Below are 23,293 nucleotides of genomic sequence, written 5' to 3'. Positions count from 1 at the left end.
CAACTGAGACATAAACTGAACAAGTTCCACAGACATGTGACTAACAGAAATTGACTGATGCGTCCCTGAACAAAAGTAACAGTCAGTATCTGGTGTGACCACCAGCTGCATTAAGTACTGCAGTGCATCTCCTCCTCATGGACTGAACCAGATTTGCCAGTTCTTGCTGTGAGATGTTACCCCACTCTTCCACCACGGCACCTGCAATTCTGGGGGGAATGGCCCTAGCCCTCACCCTCCAATCCAAAAGGTCCCAGACGTGCTCAATGGGATTGAGATCCGGGCTCTTTGTTGGCAATGGCAAAACAATGACATTCCCGTCTTGCAGGACATCACGCACAGAATGAGCAGTATGGCTTGTGGCATTGTCATGCTGGAGGGTCATGTCAGGATGAGCCTGCAGGAAGGGTACCACATGAGGGAGGAGGATGTCTTCCCTGTAACACACAGCGTTAAGATTTCCTGCAATGACAACAAGCTCAGTCCGATGATGCTGTGACACACCGCCCAAGACCATGACGGACCCTCCACCTCCAAATCGATCCCGCTCCAGAGTACAGGCCTCGGTGTAACGCTCATTCCTTTGACGATAAACGCGAATCCGACCATCACCCCTGGTGAGACAAAACCGCGACTCGTCAGTGAAGAGCACTTTTTGCCAGTCCTGTTTGGTCCAGCGACGGTGGGTTTGTGCCCATAGATGACATTGTTGCCGGTGATGTCTTGTAAGGACCTGCAGGTCTACAAGCCTGTTGTACAAGCCTCTCAGCCTATTGCGGACAGTCTGAGCACTAGTGGAGGGATTGTTCGTTCCTGGTGTAACTCGGGCAGTTGCTGTTGCCATCCTGTACATGTCCCGCAGGTGTGATATTCAGATGTACCTAACAGGTGTCGTTACACGTGGTCTGCCACTGCGAGAATGATCAGCTGTCTGTCCTGTCTCGCTGTAGCGCTGTCTTAGGCGTCTCACAGTATGGACATTGCAATTTATTGCCCTGGCCAGATCAGCAGTCCTCATGCTTCCTTGCATGCGGCATGCCTATGTTAGTGTCTTAATGACCATTCAACAGGTGCATGTTCATTAATTGTTTATGGTTCATTGAACAAGCATGGGAAACAGTGTTTACACCCTTTACAAAGATCTGTGAAGTTATTTGGATTTTTACAATTATTAATATACACCTACTGTATGATAGCTTGCAAATTAACTAACTAACGTTAGCCTGCCTAGCTGGAACTTCTGAAGAAGGGCAATGTTTTATTTCTACAATTTCCAAAAGACAACCAAACAAAAACATCATCAAGACGTGTTTATGCCGTCATGTGATTTAGTAGCACAATTTCTAACTTATTTGCATTCGTTTTTACTTACACTTGTATGTTGACTTCTCCATTGATGATGTTTAAGTTTTTGAAGAATTTTCTTAGTGGGTGTACAATCATTGCGAATTGAATTATGGGGCGTTTCAGGCCACGAGGTGAACATAATTGTACACTCGCAAAGCCCACTAAAAACGAGGGCTAAGGGGCTTAGGTTGCAAACTTCTCTTGCATTTAAAAAGTGCCTTACTATATAAAAAAAGGCAAAAAAAAACAGAACCCTTTACTGTATGAATGGTAGGATTGGAGTAGAGCTGTGACTGCATTACCACCACACTGGCAGTCATGAGTCACGGCCCATGACTGCAGTAAAATTCCACGTGACCTTTGAGTCACGGTAATCCCCTTTTTATGCACTCTGGACATGCTTTGGTAGTACCCAACTTGCTAACTACCATCAGGTCCTAATGGCCTGGTACTCAGGGTTCTATTGTTACCATCAGGTCTTAATGGTCTGGTACTCAGGGCTCTATTGTTACCATCAGGTCCTAATGGTCTGGTACTCATGGATCTATTGTTACCATCAGGTCCTAATGGTCTGGTACTCAGGGCTCTATTGTTACCATCAGGTCCTAATGGCCTGATACTCAGGGCTCTATTGTTACCATCAGGTCCTAATGGCCTGGTACTCAGGGCTCTATTGTTACCATCAGGTCCTAATTGCCTGATACTCAGGGCTCTATTGTTACCATCAGATCCTAATGGCCTGGTACTCAGGGCTCTATTGTTACCATCAGGTCCTAATGGCCTGGTACTCAGGGCTCTATTGTTACCGTCAGGTCCTAATGGCCTGATACTCAGGGCTCTATTGTTACCGTCAGGTCCTAATGGCCTGATACTCAGGGCTCTATTGTTACCGTCAGGTCCTAATGGCCTGGTACTCAGGGCTCTATTGTTACCGTCAGGTCCTAATGGCCTGATACTCAGGGCTCTATTGTTACCGTCAGGTCCTAATGGCCTGGTACTCAGTGGTTAGAGGGACAATAGAGCCCTAACATCAATGCAAATACAATGGAAAATCACATCAAACACTTATCATCAGAACAGTAGGTCTATCATAGTTTTAAAACAGTGTAAAACATGGTTGTGGTGGATTCTGTTTTAAAGCCCAACACAACGAAATGGACAGCGCTTTCTACGGTGACGATTCAATCAAAATGCTTATGAGCCCAAACCCGAAAAAACCCTGCATTAAAATGATGATTGTGATACAATACATGATGCAATACATTGCCTATCGCATATTATGCATGGAAGGAAAACATAAAACAAAACTGATTTAAGATGTCTTGGTACATAATTGGTCTAGCCTATACTCCAAAACTCAAGTAATCGCAGTTGAGTGTGGACTGTATTGTTATGCATACTGGATGGACTGGTTACTTTATGCTACACTCCAAACGTTCTATCCTTTAGTCTGGGAGAGGTCATATAGCCCTCGGCGATGCTGTTGTTTCATTGATTATGCAGGGTGGCTTAAGGTTTGCCTACAGTTAGTGAATTTGCATTTGATTTTGAATAACCTAGTAATCAGGATTTTCTTCATATTTTCGTAATGAAGTGAGTGACACATTACCTTGATCTGTGAAGAATGTCTCACCACCATGCGTTTCCATCTCCGCGCTCTCCTACTTTCCTTTCTTCAGTGCGTAGACGGTTTAGTGAAATATGTTTCGTTGCACACACCTGTCCCGAACAGATTTCACTTGTTTCCCAAATTAAGCACTGGGTAGGTACAGGAACAAGATCTGAGAGCCCATGGCATGCAAATGTATAACAAAAAAAATAAAAACCTTATTTACATAAGTATTCAGACCCTTTGATATGAGACTTGAAATTGAGCTCCGGTGCATCCTGTTTCCATTGATCATCCTTGATGTTTTACAACTTCATTGGAGTCCACCTGTGGTAAATTCAATTTGATGGACATGATCTGAAAAGGCACACACATGTCTATATAAGGTCCCACAGTTGACAGTGCATGTCAGAGCAAAAACCAAACCATGATGTCGATGGAATTGTCCGTAGAGCTCTGAGACAGGATTGTGTCAAGGCACAGATCTGTGGAAGGGTACCAACAAAAGATTGAACTCTTTGGCCTGAATGCGTCTGGAGGAAACCTGGCACCATGCCTACGGTGAAGCATGGTGGTGGCAGCATCATGCTGTGGGGATGTTCTTCAATGTAGGCGGTCATTGTATATAAGAATTTGTTCTTAACTGACTTGCCTGGTTAAATAAAGGTTAAGTAAATAAAAAATAAAAAGTGTCATGGACTGGGAGACTAGTCAGGGTCAAGGGAAAAATGAACGGAGCAAAGTACTGAGAGATCCTTGATGAAATCCTGCTCCAGAGTGCTCAGAACCTCAGACTGGGGCGAAGGTTCATCTTCCAACAAGACAACGACCCTAAGCACACAGCCAAGCCAATGCTGGAGTGGCTTCGGGACAAGTATCTGAATGTCCTCGAGTGGCCCAGCCAGAGCCCGGACTTGAACCCGATCAAACATCTCTGGAGAGACCTGAAAATAGCTGTGCAGTGACTCTCCCCATCCAACCTGACAGAGCTTGAGAGGATCTGCAGAGAAGAATGGGAGAAACTCCCCAAATACAGGTCTGCCAAGCTTGCAGCGTCATACCCTAGAAGACTCAAGGCTGTAATTGCTGCCAAAGGTGCTTCAACAAAGTACTCAGTAAAGGGTCTGAATAATTATGTAAATGTTATATTTAAGTTTTGTAGTTTTTAAAAATGTGCAAAAATGTATAGAAACCCGTTTTTGCTTTGTCATTACGGGTATTGTGTGTAGATGGATGAGTTAAAAAAAATGATTTAATCAATTTTAGAATACGTCTGTAACATAACAAAATGTGCAAAAAAGTGAATGGGTCTGAATATTTTCTGAATGCACTGTACAGAGGGCATGTCTTTTTTTCTCCTGTCCCTGTTCCTGCCCATTTAATAATGGCCATTCCAAATCAACACTAATTTTACATATTAGTGAAGACCAGATTAAATTGAGAATAGTCTGATGGGTGAAAATATGACCACTTGATGAGAGAACAGCTGTGCAGCCTGAGGCAAGGAACGGAGCGCAGGCTTTTTTTTTGGCTACTTGCTCAAATCCTCAATAGACTGTAGTCGCACCATGCAGCCCATATACGTTTTGATTTCTAAGACATTCTGAGGTTTGTATCATTCACTACTAAAGTTGCCAAATAACTTGGTATATAGACAATAGGACAAGGGGCAAGGGCAAAGCTATGGGTGGGCATAGGCCCACCCTCTTGGGAGCCAGGCTGGCGTGGTTACAAGTGGGCTGCGGTTGTGAGACCGGTTGGACATACTGCCAAATTCTCTAAAACGACAATGGAGGCGGCCTATGATAGAGAAATTGACATAAAATTATCTGGCAACAGCTCTGGTGGATATTCCTGCAGTCAGCATGCCAATTGCACGCTCCCTCAAAACTTGAGGCATCTGCAATATTGTATTGTGTGACAAAACTGCACATTTTAGTGGCCTTTTTATTGTCCCCAGCACAGGGTGCACCTATGTAATGATCATGCGGTTTAATCAGCTTCTTGATATGCCACACCTGAGAGAGATATGTTTTTTTGTGCGTATGCAACATTTCTGGGATCTTTTATTTCAGCTCATGAAACATGGGGCCAACACTTTAAATCTTGCATTTTATGTTTTGGTTCAGTATAGATGTTCCAAAGGCATCAGCGGCTTGTATGTGGGGAGGCCTGGAGATGCTGAACGTGTTCATGTAAATTAGCGATCAGTTGCCGTGAGGCCGGCAGTCTTTTCCATGACAATAACCGGCTGACAAAATGTAATGACCGCCACAGCCCTAATTGAAGTGCTCACCCTGTGTCACCCTTGCTTAGCCTTTTCGTTGCACATCCCTCTATCCATCATCCGTCTCTCCTCCCTCACACCCTCTGATCCCTCGTTCCGGTCAGCTCTCCATTCGGCTGGTCACCTTTTTATCTCATTATGACATCACTCTCCTATTTAATACCATCTATTGTCATAGCGATGGCCCCTGGCAACCCCCGCTGTGTGTGTGTGTGTGTGTGTGTGTGTGCATGCTATTGTAGTGGGATAGTCAGCACTCCTGGGAAATGTACATGGATGTAATTAAGAGGTTATTGAGCTGATGATACAGCACTGGCAGTTTGACACGTACAACAGTGGTGCTCTGAATATTTCAGCTCTGTTGTCCTGCTCTCTCAGTGACGTGGGCAGTAATCCGGGACTGAAGCAGACAGGAAGCAAAGGAAATCACGTGGTTCAGTTCAGTTTCTCTTCAGACACCCATGCTCTGACTGCTCTGACTGCAAGGCCAACTCTGCAGAGTCTGCAAACCACCTCCGCCCCACATACACACACTTGGAGCAGGCACACCCCCCCCCCCCCCCCCCCCCCAAACAGGACCCCTTCCTGCTCCTGAGACCCCCGTTTCCTTACTCAACTACCAGAAATCTCTTCCTCTCTTTCTGTGTATTGTTCAGTCGTTCTTTCCCCTCTACTACGTACATTCTTGGGTTTTTATCAGATTTTTTGGGGGGGTTTTAGGCTGGGTTTCTGTATAGCACTTTGTGACATCAGCTGATGTAAGAAGGGCTTTATAAATCCATTTGATTGATCTGCTCAGCACTGTATCCCTTTCTCTCATTCACTTTTCTCTTTTTCCTGCCTCTTATCTTTATCTCTCCAGCTCCAGTCTTATCCCACCCTTTCTTCCTCTTTTCCAAATCATTTATTATCAGGAATGAGGAAGCCAATCTATAGGGAGGTGAGCACACACACACACACACACACACACCTGTCAATCACAGCAGTTTGATGGGAGAGAGAAATAGGCCTCTCAGATCAGGAAGCCAGGTTGATGGAAGAAGACTGCCTCTTGCAAGGTGTCAATCATTATTAATACACAGTCGTTAGAATAGTACCGGGTTGATTTCGCTTGACTATTCATTCATCCATCAGACTCATTGACTCTCCCTCAGGCCTTGTGTACCAGCAGTGCCGATCTTCTCCTAATTAGTCTCCAGCTGTCTTCCGCCTTGATGGCGGTGGGGGAGGGGGATGAGACAGGAGAGAGCAGGGAGGTGGCGGTGGGGGTGTTGGTGGATGGGGTATCCCCCAACCCGACCCTGCAGAGGGAGACCAGATCCTCCACCATGCTGTGTGTGTTTGAACTGGGGGGGGGGGGGGGGGGGGGTTAATGGGCCGTGAAACTGGGCCACGTGTCGCCGACACGGGATCAGGCCTCTCCTGGGACACCACGCGCCCCCAAACATAACCCCGCCCCTCACCCGTCCTCCAGTCAGTGCACAGACTTACTCTACACACAGTAATTCTTACAGAAGTGCTTAGAAAGGACTGAGTTGATTTATTAAATTAAAACCACAACAAAGAAGGGAGCATTCATCTAATCTTCTCTCCAAGATGTCACGGCATTTGTTTGTGTCATCATCCATTAGAATCTTGGCTGTATTGACTCAAATACTCCTCATTCACTTTACTTATGAAACTCATATGAGTGTGTTTCCTACGGAGTGTTGCATCATGGTGTCCGTGCTGCTGTTTATAGTGTATCTAGTGTGTGTTCCGGCTCTCTGCATGAGGACCGTTAATCAATGGTTTATCTCACCAAGACGCCTACTCTCTGTCCTATGAGCTCCCTCTTCCCTCCTTATCCAATTAGGCTGTCTGGTTAACGGGGTGAGGGAGGGGGGTGAGATGGGATTAGCCAGGAATCTGCTCTCCCTAATCCTTCCTTTGTCCTCCCTCGGATCAGACTCTTAACCCTTGTTTGTTTGTCTGTCTGTCGAGCAGTCGTACTCCCTTGTTCAACCACTCCCCATCTATACAGTGCAGTAATACCTAGCAATGAAAAATTCTGACCCCTTGACCCCCCCCCCCCCCCTCAGTTTGTCTGGGCATGGACTCTACAAGGTTTCGAATGCGTTCCATAGCGATGCTGGCCAATTTTGATTCCATGTCATGTCATGCAAAGAGCATAATGTTTTGTACACTCAGTGTATATCTTATAGTTGTCCCTTCCTGCTCCCTGTAGGCCATAATCCCCTGCGCGAGGCCTACTCGATGTCCTGCATCCCCAACGGCAGCTCCGGCAGCCGTAAGCCCAGCCATAGAGACCGAGATAGCTCCACAGTGTCCGTCACCAGGAAGGATACCTTCTCCTCAGCAGCCAAGAGGTACTGTACCACACACACACACACACACACACACACACACACACACACACACACACACACACACTTCCCATTCAAAAACAGTCATTACTCAACTCTAGACCTGCTCATATCAGATCGGCAGCCGTTGATGAAGTGCCTGTGTTGACATGATGTTTTGCTCTGAAACGCCACATTAATCTCATTTGTCAACCTGTTTTGATGTTGATCACGTGTTTAACTTTCTACCTTCCAGCTTGCAGTGATTCAACAGAATAAAGCCTGTAAATTTGACCCTGGTTCTTTGAGGACAATAATGTTGTGATGGGGTACCTGTCACAGCCTGTATGTACGCCTATGGCTAAGCATTGCTGAGCACTTCCTCAATGAGTAACTAGACGTTAATCAAATATGCTGAGTCGGCTTTACACTGCCTATTTGAGGAAGTCGGGGCTTTGTAAGTCTTCGCAGTCGTGAAGGCTGCCGGTAGAAGTTGCTAGGCACAGAGTCAGGACCAGCTTGTCCTCTTGTCCTCTAGATGTGTTTCTGTCCCCCTGTCTTCACTGGTTGTGTTCCCCTGTTTTGTTAACCCCCTGGTTGTCTCCACAGCGGTCAGACAGCAGAGAGGAAAAAGGACACCCCTCCGATGGAGGGCATCAAGGAGAAGCAGGAGGGGTCCTCCCAGCCCAACCAGGCTAACGATAAAGCCCCCCCTGCCAGCCCCATGCAGCCCTCGCCGTCCCCCTCCAGCTCCAGCCACCCCCCCTCCCCTCACCCCCCCCAGTCCCAAAGGCAGGCCCTGGAGAGCAAAGGCACCTCCCCAGCCAAAAGGTTCCTCCGACGCACACTTTGATCTCCCTTTCCAACGCAATGCCCTGCCGACACTGAACGCTCTTGACCCTTGCTTACCTTTCACTGGGGGCGGAGTTGCCCAGCTTCTCAGATCACTCACATTATTAACCTCCTCCCATCTGTCGCCGTCTCTCACCTGTACGTTCAGCTATCTTTCCGCGTACAGACTCCGCCACTGCAGATTTTCGCTTCTCGACCTGCTCTCAACACTACTTACCTTTTTTCCTTTTAGGCTACTTGTAGCACAGCCCTTTCATTCAGACGAGACGAGAGGAAAGTACAAGAGAGGAGTGGAACGGTTTGCAGATGTCCCTTCTGCACTCATCCGCAACAGTGTGAGGCCTCCCACTGTATCGTTAGGAATAGGAGAGGCCCTGTCTGTCATGTACCAGCTGTGCTCCGTACCAGTCAGGATACGCACACACACACATACGCACACACACACACACACACACACACACACACACACACACACAAGCTCCAGCTCCAGCCCACAGACCGACTGCACTCACTAATCAAAGCACTGGTCAGCCTCACTCTCATGACCCACACCATAGATCAACATCAATTATTCTCAGAAACATTGAAAATCAATTCAGTTTTTACAAAGAGCACCCCGGGAACACATCCCATTAGACTGGGCAGTATCAGGTTATTAGTCAGGACTGCTGACGTGCCAGATACATTGGCTGGAAAACTCATCTGCTAGCAATTGTGCGTGTGTCCACCCAATATGAAATGAACCAGGCCTCAGAGCAGCGCAGTGCACATGCAGGGGCCTTGCTGGGCAGGAGAGGCATGCGGGTATTATAGGGTGATTTTGACCTATTAAATGGTCCCTTTCCAATCCAACCAGAGGAATGGATAGCATGGGAGTCTCAAATAGGCTTCAGTTCACACTCACTTAGCTAGAATAAAGCCTTGAGATGCAGTGAGTGCACCATTCAGGGCTATTATACTATACCACTCGTCCCTTTATGGATCCTTCCTTTTAGTTACGACTCCATCCATCTGTCACCCCTCTCTCTCTCTCACTCTCTCTCTCTCTCTCTCTCTCTCTCTCTCTCTCTCTCTCTCTCTCTCTCTCTCCAGATATCTATTGATGTACCTTCTCCTGCACCTCCCCCCACACACCCCCCTTTAAAGTGAAGCGTTTCAGCTCTGCCCCCAGATTCGTCTGTGGGACTGTTAGCTTTCCTCTGGCTCGCCCCTCACTCCTCTACTGAGGGCCCCAGCAGGCTGGTGCTGGGGTCTATGTGTTTAACCCTGTGTGTGCTCTTCTTTCCCTCCCCGGGCCTTTGTGTGCGTGCGCGCGCACACACATGTTTGTGGTGGGGTTATGGATCACCTCTGTTCAGTCTAGGTTGTTATTTTCCTGTGAAATTCCATGCAGGCAGTTAAAATAAGCAGAGGATACCTAGGTGTCTTTCCCCGCCGTCCCTGTCTCTCCGTCTCCAGGGTCCTTTATAGCTCAGTTGGTAGAGCATAGCGCTTGTAGTGGGTTTGATTCCCGGGACCACCCGCATGTAAATTGTATGCACGCATGACTGTAAGTCTCTTTGGATCAATTCGGCTGCTAAATCGCGTCTATTGTATTGTAGATAAGGACAGAGTTCAGACTCTGTAAAAGTAGCAGTGTAACGCATCATTAAAACCACCCCTCCCCCCAACCGTCTGCCGCAGTACCATCTGCCCCTCAGCGTCACGACTGCCCCCTGGAGGATGAGCAGACGCCACGCAGAAGTGATCCAAAACATTACGTCTCGCAAATAACCCTTCCTCCTCACAGCTTCGCACGAGTAGTGGTATTCTTCACTCTCTCTCTCTCTTCTCTTCCCGAGCCATTCTCCAAAACCTTTCATTCTGCAATGTTACCAAACCTCCTCCTCCTCTAACTTCACACTTGCAGTGTGGTTCTTAACATTTCGGCCTTCTCTGTCTCCTGAACCCTGGGGCTTGAGTTGGACGGCCAGCCAATGTGTACTAACCTGTGCTTGGGGTGCAGTGATTGTAGCACTGAGGGGTTGCGTACTGCTGACCTGGGTGGCTCTTTGAGGCACCATATCTGTGTGTGTGTGTGTGTGTGTGTGTGTGTGGTGCGGTGCTTCAGGTCCAGATTAACCCAACAGGAGGTTTGCCACAGGTGAAATAATTGTGCATTAAGGGTACAGAGTTTTTCCTTGTCAGGTTTACATGGTGGCCTGGTCAAGTTCAAACTCTGGGCCGTAAGCATGATGTAGACTGCAAAAAATAACAGTTACACACTTCCAATGCACTTTTTCCAGTTTAACGTATCGAAAAAATGAGTAGCATTAACCCCTTCAAACCAGTCTCCCTTATCGCCATGGCACTCCTCCTTACTCCTTCTTTTCTCTCTGTCTAGCTAACTCTTTCTCTCCTCCTCTCTTGATCCATCTTTGTGGTATACAACTGTTTTTGTTTTTTTTCACGTGCGTTCCTCCGTGTGTGTGTGTGTAGGGGTCACAGTGCGAAGCGGGGCACGGGGATAGAGCGTTCTCAGAGCAGCACGTGGGAGAGTGGCGAGGAGAGCAGGAACAAGCTGGTGAAGGCTGCTTCCACCTCCAAACTGCTGGCCAAGGTGGTGAAGAACGCGGACAAGTGAGTGGCTGATGGGACCCCCTTCACAACTCTTATACAGTGTCAACGCGTAATCCAGATACAGTGGGACATCAGAATTGAATTCTGGTTATGTTTTGAATTAAGCGCTGAAACTGGCCTGCGTTCGCTTTATGGGGTATATGAGAGTACTGTACCTTTCAGACATGACACTCTCCTCGAATCACTATGACAACCCCTTAATTCCCTAGATTTGTTTTCATCCAAAGTCCCTCCCTAATGTAGGATGCTGCTCAATTGGCCCAACTGTCAGACTGTCACCCTGTCACTTTGTTTTTGTCGACACAAGTCACGGGCTGTCCTAATGGCTATTTCTCCATTCTCTTCCAGGCATAAAGACCCAGTGATCAGCCAAGGTGAATACACTCCCATATCGTTTACTGTCTTCTCCATGTAACACATCCACCACCGCATACTGGAACCACTAGACCTATGCACTGTAGTATAGCCACATAATTGGCACTTTTTGGAACAATTGGAACATTGTACAATATGATACAAAGTCAACTAAAGTATGTTCTCATTGGCCTTTATGGAAGTGCTACACTGTAGTATCTCTGTTTTTAGAGTGCCTCTGGGTAAGAGGAGCTGTATTTCAAAGCGTCTTGTGGTTCTTTCCAACGTGCCCTTATCCTATTGTGTAGACCCAACTAGTCATCATTGTCTTCTTCGGGCCATTCGAGCTCTTCGCCCCCGTGTACTGTCATTGTGTGTGTTTTGAGTGATGTTGTTTCTGTCTCATGACCAGCCAAAATGTCAACCCGCGAGAAAAACAGCCAAGCTGGTAAGTTGACAACAGAGAGCGAGAGCTAGCAGCCTTGGAGCAGGCGCTTCTCCACCCTCCGCTTTTTTCCCCCGGCTGATTTCCCTCTTCCTCTATCTATCTTTCTTTGCCACTCCCTTCATCGGGTCAAGTACAGACATGATCTTTCCCTCCCCTCTGCACCCTCACTCGCCTATTTCTCTCCATCTTTCTCTGTCCTCTATCACTCCCTCAAATATAGAAATACCCCCCCCCCCCCCTCATACTTTCTCACCCTCCTCCATGCCATTGTCCTCAGGCGATGCCCAGCCTAAATAAAGGGCATAGCTTTGCCAGGATGCCACGCCCCACTGTGCCCCGTTGCCACTTAACATAGTGTCGTCCGGCTAAAAGTGTCCTTCTCTTGGCTCGGGCAGGTCATGTGAGGAATGTGGTTGGTTCTGAGATGGCTGGGCGGGGCGCTCGCTAACTTGATTAACTCCAAAGACAGACCGACACTTAGGACTAAAATGCAGCTAATTCGGGCCTTTTAGCGGCATTAATTGACACAGATATAAAGGGGAAACCATCAGTTAAATAAGAATATCACAGACCATGGCTACACTTATTTGTGTCCACAAGGCACTTTATTTGTGTCCCTTTGTACCAGTAAATGCTAGCTAGTCATAAACTACGTAATTCCTGTGATGGATTCTGAACCTTCAGTGCTGGGGTCTACTGTATCCTCCCCCTCAATTTGAGAAAACTGGATGAAAGCCCTCCCTATTTTATGAGCAATGTTGAAATTCTGTGCCTCTCCACCAAATCTCCCTCTCCCCCTATTGTCTTCTCACTTGGAGAGTAGAGCCCTAACCCCACGGAGCTGGAATAGCGGATCCCAGTCTCCCACAAATCTTTCCTCCCCCCACTTTTTACTCTCTCTCTCTTCCTCCTCTTCTCTTTGTCCTTCTATCCTCCTATCACGTCTTCTTATTTCAGCTGGGTTTGGTGTTGCTGACTCACTGCTTTGCGCCGGTAGCACGGCAATCCAACGCTTCTCTCGGTCTGTCCGTGTCTGTCTCCTCGTCTGCCTGTACAGTATCTCGTCCCTCGACGAGTGGAGAGCATGTGCAGCACACTGGCTGAACAGTATATAAAATAATAATACAACAAAAATATACATCTACCCAACTCATCGGGCTTTTCTAGGCTTTTTGAGGTGTTTATGTTTTTTTTTTTTTTTAATAATGAAAGTGTTCTCAAACCAAGTGATTATGTGTGCCGGTGGGGAGCGTGGTGAGCAGTCAGGCTGCTGAGATTCTTCTGTTAATGGACGAAACTCATGTCATACAGTCTCGGTCTCATGACACATTAACCTTTATTACCTTAACAGGGTTTTCTTGTGTGAGAAATACCACTCCGACCGACCTGGGTACAAATACTTATTTGAGTGTTTGCTCTAGCCTGCCTGAATACTTAGCAAGTATTTTCAATCATTTCGGATAGTATTTGAACCCAGCTATGCCCATGCTAATATGTTTACCTGTGCCGATACTGAATGCTGAATGTGTGTGCAAAAGCATGGGTTTTAGTATCCCACAGATCTCCTCTGTACATAACAAGTCAGAATGGCGATCGTGATTTTCGTTTCTGTCGGTCTCCTCCGCAGAGGGAGACTACATCAAGATGTTCATGCGAGGTCGACCCATCACCATGTTCATCCCCGCGGACGTGGAGAACTACGAGGACGTGCGCACAGAGCTGCCTCCGGAGAGACTCAAACTGGAGTGGGTGTATCCTTTCGTCTCAGCAGGGTCCCCAAACGCTCTCACTCTGTATGTCCCTGACCTCGGTCCGTTCTGTTGTCTGTCTGGGGATCAAAGCAAAAATGGTGGATGTCTTCTGGGTCTTCCCTCTCACCTTTCCAGTTGTTTTCACATTGCAGATGAAGAAAAGGAGACTGGTTGAATGAGCCAGTTCTGCTATTAAGATGTCCCGTTTGAGGTCTCTCGTGTCTCCCTCGATGGGTTTCCTTCTGCGTGTTCTGTTGTGCTTCCTTGACTCCCGATGTCAGGTATGGCTACAGGGGGAAAGACTGCCGAGCCAACGTGTACCTGCTCCCTACAGGGGAGAGTGTTTACTTTATTGCCTCTGTGGTCGTGCTCTTCAACTACGAGGAGAGGACACAGCGCCACTACCTCGGCCACACAGACAGTGTCAAATGGTGAGCTGGTATCCTGTTCCACTGTCATTTTGTTTTGTTTTCGTATTTATTGTTTGACACAAAACGGTGGCAACTGGGAGTTTTGGTCAGACTTGGTTGTGTAGTATGGTGTTGATTTCATACGGTCACCTACGCAGTACCATGGGCTGTGTATCCCGGAGACAGTAGATAAGATACACTAGATACAGAAGGTAGTGTAACATGTCCCCAAGTGTCTGAGAACTGTATAAACACTTCAAACAAAACCTTTCATCCGGATTAAGCAAATACTTGTCACAGACACAATGGCTCCTACACTAACCGGCGCGTAACTGACACCTCCAGCTCAACTGTCTCCGGCTTCCATCCTCCCAGGAGCCTCTTAAGATCAACATACTATGCAAATGAGATGTAAATGTCTTCTGTCCGGGTGAGCGAGAAGTGGGAGAGTCAAATGAGTCTGTGCGATAGCGGCGTGCTAACTCAGACCTGTATTATGTTTGAAACGATACGCCTCACCTCTTCCCATCAGGCCGTGGGCCAGGCATGCACACGGGCCTGCTCAGTCAAACAGCTACCTCTCATCTAGCTTCAGTTTACACCTGACATACTCTACTCATTACTACGGATTGTTGCTGACTGTAGGCGTTTTCAATAGGGGAGGTAGTGTCCTACGCGCGAGACATGTTTGATTGTTTTTTGATCTCGTTCTCCTTGTGTCTCTCTCAGCCTTGCTGTTCACCCTGATAAGATCCGCATTGCCACGGGACAGATTGCAGGAGTGGATAAGGATGGGCGGGTGAGTCACTGTCCCACCTCGTCACCCATTCCTCACCCCTCAACTTTCTGCTGGCTAAATCTTTTAATGATATGACCGGCAGTGTGACATTTCATGTTTGTTCAACCTGTTTTCTTCCCCGTCACGCATCCACACAGGCACACACACGCAACTATGCAAGTCACAGGGCTTCAAATGTCACCTAGGTGACACCAAGGGGTTTTCCAAGGAACTTAAAGGAAAACTCCACCCCCCAAAACGATATTTTGGTATTTGTTTCGTTAGTCCGTTGTTGACATAGTCCTAAAATATTTTGGTTGTCAGCAATTAAGGTTTCAAGATATGTACGTTTCAAAATACACAAATACATAAATCATCCCTGTATGATTCATTTTACATCACATGATCGAAAACGCGATCATACGGGGATGATTTCTGTATTTTTGTATTTTGAAACTTACATATCTTGAACACTTGAATGCAGACAAGCAAAACATTCTGGGACTATGTCAACAATGGACTAAGAGAAACAAATACCAAAATAAGTGGGAGTTTTCCTTTAAGTAGTCTTATACCAGCCTGCCAAATAAAGAATGACATGTCTATCTGTGGTTATATTTAAAAGCCTAATCCTTGTTTGCACAATGTCTCTTCTTGTGTACAGTATTTCTGCTTGCGTTGCACAATCAGGCTCACTCATGTCTTTGACGGGCACATCCAGACACCAGAGCCTCATATTTACTCAAGCATACCAATAATCCATACTCTAATGCAACTCATTATGTTTAAGCTCTCTGGGTGCAAACATGTCAGACTGGCTCTAACCTTCCTCGAGTGAAGAGGATCCTGTCTGTCAGTGAGCCAGATATTTTACAACTTACTGACTGTTGAATGCTTTCTCAAGTCTTCAAAATGGCTTCCTCTCCTCGCCTCCTTCTCCTTTTTCCTTAATGATCACTGATCTTTAGAGGATGCGATGGGTAAAAAGCAATTGGGTGGGATTCAATCGAGTTATTCTATCTGCCAGTGCGTGTGAAGATGAGGAGACGAGCAAAGGAAGGTTGGAAAGGAGTATCGCGACCCAACCGAGACATGCACGTTTCTGGTTAGGGAACACAGTGAAAAGCTGAGAGCTGGTCAAATGTTGTGTTGGCCTCTCCTCATCTGCCGCTGATTGTGAAGGGAAGGAAACAAGGAAAGGATGCTGTCGAGAAGAATACACTGTAAATGCAACCATAGGGTCTGAGTTTGGCTACACCGAGAGTTCAATGACGTGTGCGTTCTCTTCTTCTCCCCCTGCAGCCACTGCAGCCCCATGTGAGAGTGTGGGATTCGGTCAGCCTGTCCACCCTGCAGGTCATCGGCCTGGGCACCTTCGAGAGAGGGGTGGGCTCCCTGGCCTTCTCCAAAGCGGTGGGCACCCCTAGCACCACTCCTAACACCTCCAATGATATAATCCAGGACGTTTTAGTCATTATGGGAAATATGGTTACTATAGTGTGGTAATTCATGTGAGACTCTATCCTGGGAAGTGTACAGATCCTACAGATCATAGTTCTACGTAATCACATCGCAGCCCGTGGTTAGTGGGTCTAGATAAGATGTTCTAGAATCAGGTCTGGGGTTCTAGGTGCTGTGTGTTTCTGAACCGAGCCCTTTCGTGATCAGGCTCGCGGGTCCCGAGTGGTGTCGTTGTGGTGTTGAGCACCTCACATGCTCTCTAATCAGTAGTAGTTTAGCGTTACTATTCTCTCCCTGTCCTCAGTTAGCACATTCCAGAACTCTGCTTTTACAGTCCGGGCTCCCTTCACAGGCGAACTACGCACGCACACACTCACACACATACGCCATGACCCATTTCCATAAAAACGAGCGCACACACACACACACACACACATTCTAGGTTAAGTGAATCATTATCCTCTTATGCTATCAGAGGTCTAGCTAAGCAGTGGATTTGCTTTATTAAAGATGAGTACATCCTGAACGAAGGATGATGACACATCAGCGTATGTCGTTGCTGATACCATATGCCAAGTCAACTTAATGGCTAACCGCTTAAAAGTTTATTGGTTATTCCTGCTAGCTTTATGGCCATTTATGCAACAGGTTGATTCATGTTTAGAATTTTCCATGCCCTCTCACCGACCTACGCTATATAACAGATAATATGCACTATCAAAGAATAGCAGGCATAAACTGGAATTATGTTATGGCAGATTTATTGAATTGCAGACAATAGGATCTGTGTTTCACACAAGCTTTACTGACATGAAGACACCCTGTTTCCTCCTGCGGTTCTCCTACAGGACTCGGGCACACACCTGGCGGTGATTGATGATTGTAACGACCACATGTTGACTGTCTGGGACTGGCAGAAGAAATCCAAGATCGCTGAAATCAAGGTCAGAGTTTACCCGGGTTGTTTTTCTACTGTGTAGTTCTGCGTAAAATGCGTAAATCCTTGCCTTTTTGACGATTGGTTTATGAAAATGGATCTTCTTTTTTAGCTGTACATGATCTCTGTTTCACCTTCTCTAGTCTACAAATGAGGTGGTGCTTGTGGTGGAGTTCCACCCTACTGATGCCAACACCATAGTAACCTGTGGCAAGTCCCACATCTTCTTCTGGACCTGGGCTGGCACCTCGCTGGCACGCAAGCAGGGCATCTTCGGGGTGAGGACACACACCTTAATACTCTTTTTTTTTAAAAAGACTTGTTCGGGACTTAAAAGCGTGTAAAGATCTGCTTGAGCCAAGCAAAACAGAGAAGTGCACTTAACGGTTGTTTTTACACATTGGCGTCACAATAACCTTTAAGTGCCTTGAATAATGGTGTGATGTCAGAAAATGATGTATCCCTTACGTGATTTAACATTACGCGTACACCTGCTCTTTCTCTAGTCTCCCTTAAACACATCCACAATGCAATTATTACGAAATAACTCGCTCAACTTCTCTTCCTGCTCAGAAATATGAAAAACCCAAGTTTGTTCAGTGTCTGGCCTTCCTCAACAACGGGGACATCCTGACTGGAGACTCTGGAGGCATCATGTTGATATGGTGCAGGAGCACAGTGGAGCCGAGCCCAGGGAAGGGACCCAAAGGTACACTACACACCTTCTATACCTTCTAGCTTACACTGCCTTAAAGGCCCAGTGCAGTCAAAAATGTGATTTTCCTGTGTTTTATATATATTTCCACACTATGAGTTTGGCATAATAGTGTGAAATTGTGATAATGCCCTTTTAGTGTAAGGACTGTTTGAAAAGACTGCCTGCAATGTCATTCTGTTTCCGTGACATGGAGTCTGGTGACATCACCAGGCGGTAAATGAGTTAATAGTAGCAGACCAATAAGAAAGAGTAACAAACTTCTCTGCCAATAACGGCTAGTCTTCAGTTGTCCCCTCCCTACTCAAACCACTCCCAAATAGTCCTAGCTAAATTCTTGCTTGAGAAATTGCTCTTTGCTAAGAAGCTACTTGTGTTTATCATTGCAATAAAATAGAAATACAGCACAGTAAGGTACTTAATTGTTACCCATATATTATTTGATATGGCTGCATGGCTGCATTGGACCTTTTAAACCTCACAAACAGGCCTCTAGACCTAGTGGAGCCAGCACCTAGTGGAGCCAGCACCTTACACAATACAGTGTACTTTATACCTCACACAACCCCTTCACCTGATGGCACAGTTGGTTGGACCATGGTGCTGTCCCTCATGATCCACGTATATATGAATATTTGTGTTAAACTTAGTCACTTTGGGTAAACCGTCTGACCGTATCAGACATACCCAAATGAGTAATACCAAGCGCTTACCTTCATAGTGAGTCTCAAAGACACAGAGAAGAGCAACTGAAAGCGGTGATTCGAGACCGGAGAGAGAAGGAGACACAGGAAGAGAAAGACGGGGAAGAAAAGTAGAAAGAAAAGTGGGGGCAGAGAAGAAGAATAGTGGGTGTGATTGTTGGCAGGCCAGAGTGCCTGGGGGGGACGGTGTTGGGGTTTTGAGCAGTAATGGTTTTGCTTGGCATGCTACAGAACTGGATGAACAGAACTTTGGCCAGATGCCAGGGATAAACTGTTCATCTCTTTATTTATTTACCTGCTCTGCTCAAGTTACTGTGGTGGAGCTGGGCCACAGTGCCTCCTGCTGGTTAGACGGTGGGAGTGTGTGTGTGTGTCCACATCTGTCTGAGCTCTGCGGGGATGGAGGTCATGCCAATGTGGGGGAGCAGAAGCGATACAGAGACAGAAACGCTATCTGATGCATATTCATTCTAACACATACCCTCTCTCTCTGCCACTCAATAGTACCTCCATTGAGAATTCCACTGCCTCAGGTTCAGTCTGGCTAGCCTTGAGGAATGGGCCTCTTGCTGTGCATCTGTCTGTGTTATTAGCATAGAATTTAGTATTATTGCAGGAGGAGTGATATTCTGCAAGTACACTACATTGGCAAAAGTATGTGGACACCTGCTCGTCAAGCATTAATATGGAGTTGGTCCCCCTTTGCTGCTATTACAGCCTCTGCTCTTCTGGAAAGCCTTTCCACTATGTTGGAACATTGCTGCGAGGACTTGCTTCCATTCAGCCACAAGAGCATTAGTGAGGTTGGGCACTTATGTTGGGCGATTAGGCCTGGCTCACAGTCTGCCTTACAATTTTTCCCAAAGGTGTTCGATTGGGTTGAAGTCAGGGCTCTGTGCAGGCCAGTCAAGTTCTTCCACACCTATCTCGACAAACAATTTCTGTATTGACCTCGCTTTGTGCACGGGAGCATTGTCATGCTGAAACAGGAAAGGGCCTTCCCCAAACTGTTGTCACAAATTTGGAATCACAGAATCGTCTAGAATGTCATTGTATGCTGTAGCATTAAGATTTCCCTTCACTGGAACTAAGTGGCCTAAGCCGAACCATGAAAAACAGTCCCAGACATTATTCTTCCTCCACCAAACTTTACAGATGGCACTATGCATTTGGGCAGGTAGTGTCCTCCTGGCATCCACCAAACCCAGAGTCGTCTGTGGGACTGCCAGATGGTGAAGCGTGATTCATCACTCCAGAGAGTCCAATGGCGACGAGTTTACACCACTCCAGCCGATGCTTGACATTGCGCATGGTGATGTTAGGCTTGTGTGCTGCTGCTCTGCCATGGAAACCCAGTTCATGGAGCTACCAATGAAAAGTTATTGTGCTGACGTTGCTTCCAGAGGCAGTTTGGAACTCGGTAGTGAGTGCTGGAATCGAGGACAGACGATTTTTACGCGCTTCAGGACTTGGTGGTCCCGTTCTGTGAGCTTGTGTGGCCTACCACTTCCCGGCCGAGCCGTTGTTGCTCCAAGACGTTTCCACTTCACAGTAACAGCACTTACAGCTCTAGCAGGGCAGAATTTTGATGAACTGACTTGCTCCTATGACTGCGCCACATTGAAAGTCACTGAGCTCTTCAGTAAGGCCATTCTACTGTCAATGTTTGTCTATGGAGCTTGCGTGGCGGTGCGCTCGATTGTGGAGAATGCAGACACAGCAACCCTAGACACACACACACACACACACTCTCACTTCCACCTCAAATGCTCCCCTGAGAGAACAACGAGCTGGCCTGTACCGTGGCACATAAACTACATTAGCAAATGTCAAATATTTGTTGTATCCTATTCCCAGAAACCTCCGCTGTGAGCTGTTTTACGACCACCCTCACTCCCTTTCTCATTCCTCTCTCCCTCTTCGTTCCTTCTGGGCAATTTTCTTTCTCTCATTTTCTCTCTCTCTCTCTCTCTCTCTATCTCTCATCTCTCCTCTCTCCTCTCTCCTCTCTGTTCGTTCCCCCTGTAGGTGCGTACCAGATCAGCCGTCAGATCAAGGCCCATGACGGCAGTGTGTTCACTCTGTGTCAGATGAGGAACGGGACCCTGCTGACCGGAGGGGGCAAGGACCACAAGATCATTCTTTGGGACCACGACCTCAACCCAGAGAGGGACATAGAGGTGCAGTGGGCCACACAGAACATACCGCTGCCAGTCACAGCCATACAGAATACAACACAGGCACATATACGCCAGTACACCATGGATTATGCACAAACATATACACTTACTGATATACAGTGTATCATATATGTCAAATATCACATGTTCAATATGATGACAAACCGATCATTCAATGTTGATCAGATTGCAACTGTTTGGGGAAGCTGTTTGTTATACATCTCAATGCATCTGTTCCACTGCAGGTCCCCGATCAATATGGAACCATTCGCGCTGTGGCCGAAGGCAAGGGGGAGCAGTTTTTGGTGGGCACTTCGCGTAACTTCATCCTGAGGGGAACATTTAATGACGGTTTCCAGGTGGAAGTGCAGGTGAGAGGTTTCACTCTGTCGCTCGCTCGCTCGTTCTCTCTCGTCCTCTCTCTCTCTCTCTCTCTCGTCCTCTCTCTCTCTCGTCCTCTCTCTCTCTCGTCCTCTCTCTCTTTCGTCCTCCCTCTCTCTCTCTCTCGTCCTCTCTCTCTCTCTCTCGTCCTCTCTCTCTCTCTCATCCTCTCTCTCTCTCTCTCGTCCTCTCTCTCTCTCTCGTCCTCTCTCTCTCTCTCTCGTCCTCTCTCTCTCTCTCGTCCTCTCTCTCGCCCTCTCTCTCTCTCGTCCTCTCTCTCGTCCTCTCTCTCTCTCTCTCTCTCTCGTCCTCTCTCTCTCTCGTCCTCTCTCTCTCTCGTCCTCTCTCTCTCTCTCTCTCGTCCTCTCTCTCTCTCTCTCGTCCTCTCTCTCTGTCTCTCGTCCTCTCTCTCTCTCGTCCTCTCTCTCTCTCTTGTACTCTCTCTCTCTCTCGTCCTCTCTCTCTCTGTCTCTCGTCCTCTCTCTCTCTCTGTCTCTCGTCCTCTCTCTCTCTCTCTCTGTCTCTCATCCTCTCTGTCTCTCGTCCTCTCTGTCTCTCGTCCTCTATCTCTCTCTCTCGTCGTCTCTCTCTGTCTCTCGTCCTCTCTCTCTCTCTCTCGTCCTCTCTCTCTCTCTCGTCCTCTCTCTCTCGTCCTCTCTCTCTCTCGTCCTGTATCTCCCTCTCTCGTCCTCCCTCTCTCATCCTCTCTCTCGTCCTCCCTCTCTCTCTCTCTCGTCCTCTCTCTCTCTCTCTCGTCCTCTCTCTCTCTCTCTCGTCCTCTCTCTCTCTCTCTCGTCCTCTCTCTCTCTCTCTCGTCCTCTCTCTCGCCCTCTCTCTCTCTCTCTCTCTCGTCCTCTCTCTCTCTCTCTCTCTCTCTCGTCCTCTCTCTCTCTCTCTCGTCCTCTCTCTCTGTCTCTCGTCCTCTCTCTCTCTCGTCCTCTCTCTCTCTCTCGTACTCTCTCTCTCTCTCGTCCTCTCTCTCTCTCTGTCTCTCGTCCTCTCTCTCTCTCTCTGTCTCTCGTCCTCTCTCTCTCTCTCTGTCTCTCATCCTCTCTGTCTCTCGTCCTCTCTGTCTCTCGTCCTCTATCTCTCTCTCTTGTCGTCTCTCTCTGTCTCTCGTCCTCTCTCTCTCTCTCGTCCTCTCTCTCTCTCTCGTCCTCTCTCTCGTCCTCTCTCTCTCTCGTCCTGTATCTCCCTCTCTCGTCCTCCCTCTCTCATCCTCTCTCTCGTCCTCCCTCTCTCTCTCTCTCGTCCTCTCTCTCTCTCTCTCGTCCTCTCTCTCTCTCTCTCGTCCTCTCTCTCTCTCTCTCTCGTCCTCTCTCTCTCTCTCGTCCTCTCTCTCTCTCTCTCGTCCTCTCTCTCGCCCTCTCTCTCTCTCTCTCGTCCTCTCTCTCGTCCTCTCTCTCTCTCTCTCTCTCTCTCTCTCGTCCTCTCTCTCTCTCGTCCTCTCTCTCTCGTCCTCTCTCTCTCTCTCTCTCTCTCTCTCTCTCTCGTCCTCTCTCTCTCTCGTCCTCTCTCTCTCTCGTACTCTCTCTCTCTCTCGTCCCCTCTCTCTCTCTGTCTCTCGTCCTCTCTCTCTCTCTGTGTCTCTCGTCCTCTCTCTCTCTCTGTCTCTCGTCCTCTCTCTCTCTCTCTGTCTCTCGTCCTCTCTCTCTCTCGTCCCCTCTCTCTCTCTCTCTCTCTCGTCCTCTCTCTCTCTCTCTCTCTCGCTCTCTCTCGTCCTCTCTCTCTCTCGTCCTCTCTCTCTCTCTCTCGTCCTCTCTCTCTCTCTCGTCCTCTCTCTCTCTCACTCTCACTCTCACTGCTGACTAGCTGACCACCACCGCTAAATATTCCTGGTGTGGCGCGCCTGAAACATCCCGGGGGGTCAGCTACACAGCTAAAGGCATCTCAGGACTGCAGGGCCCTGCTAAACCAGCCCTGTTGTAAGAATGCCAGTGTCGGCCCCCTCACTAGCTGCTTTCCCAATCGTTTCCTCCCTGTGAGAGAGAGCAGAGCGGGTGAGACGCTGCTATTTCCCAGAGAGACCGTGTTGTATAACTGGCTTCATTTTTTCCCAGTGATTTGAACGCTGTATTAAGAGCCGGGCGGAGGTATTTCTCCCGTCTTTTGAGG

At 47.6% G+C, this 23,293-nt stretch overlaps 1 protein-coding gene across 8 annotated transcripts in view; it reads left to right on the top strand.

Moving 5' to 3' along the window:
- The window catches only part of LOC110527186 (echinoderm microtubule-associated protein-like 4), a 116,705-nt gene that overhangs the window by 82,826 nt on the left and 10,586 nt on the right, over positions 1–23,293 (top strand). For 2 of the 8 annotated variants that reach the window (XM_036983010.2, XM_036983005.2), the window contains exons 3-16: positions 7,471–7,612; positions 8,198–8,419; positions 10,919–11,059; positions 11,408–11,433; positions 11,826–11,861; positions 13,489–13,612; positions 13,894–14,043; positions 14,752–14,821; positions 16,103–16,213; positions 17,110–17,205; positions 17,342–17,476; positions 17,772–17,907; positions 20,646–20,797; positions 21,043–21,168. In XM_036983010.2, coding sequence (XP_036838905.1) covers positions 7,471–7,612; positions 8,198–8,419; positions 10,919–11,059; positions 11,408–11,433; positions 11,826–11,861; positions 13,489–13,612; positions 13,894–14,043; positions 14,752–14,821; positions 16,103–16,213; positions 17,110–17,205; positions 17,342–17,476; positions 17,772–17,907; positions 20,646–20,797; positions 21,043–21,168 — 1,667 coding nt within the window. The remainder of the gene's footprint in view (positions 1–7,470; positions 7,613–8,197; positions 8,420–10,918; positions 11,060–11,407; positions 11,434–11,825; positions 11,862–13,488; positions 13,613–13,893; positions 14,044–14,751; positions 14,822–16,102; positions 16,214–17,109; positions 17,206–17,341; positions 17,477–17,771; positions 17,908–20,645; positions 20,798–21,042; positions 21,169–23,293) is intronic. The other 6 variants (XM_090237682.1, XM_036983007.2, XM_090237689.1 and 3 more) reach the window with 3 other exon arrangements.

This window comes from Oncorhynchus mykiss, chromosome 1 (genome assembly GCF_057628025.1).
Source record: "Oncorhynchus mykiss isolate SJ-2025 chromosome 1, ASM5762802v1, whole genome shotgun sequence".
NCBI lineage: Eukaryota > Metazoa > Chordata > Actinopteri > Salmoniformes > Salmonidae > Oncorhynchus > Oncorhynchus mykiss.
This window is presented reverse-complemented; position numbering and strand designations above follow the sequence as displayed.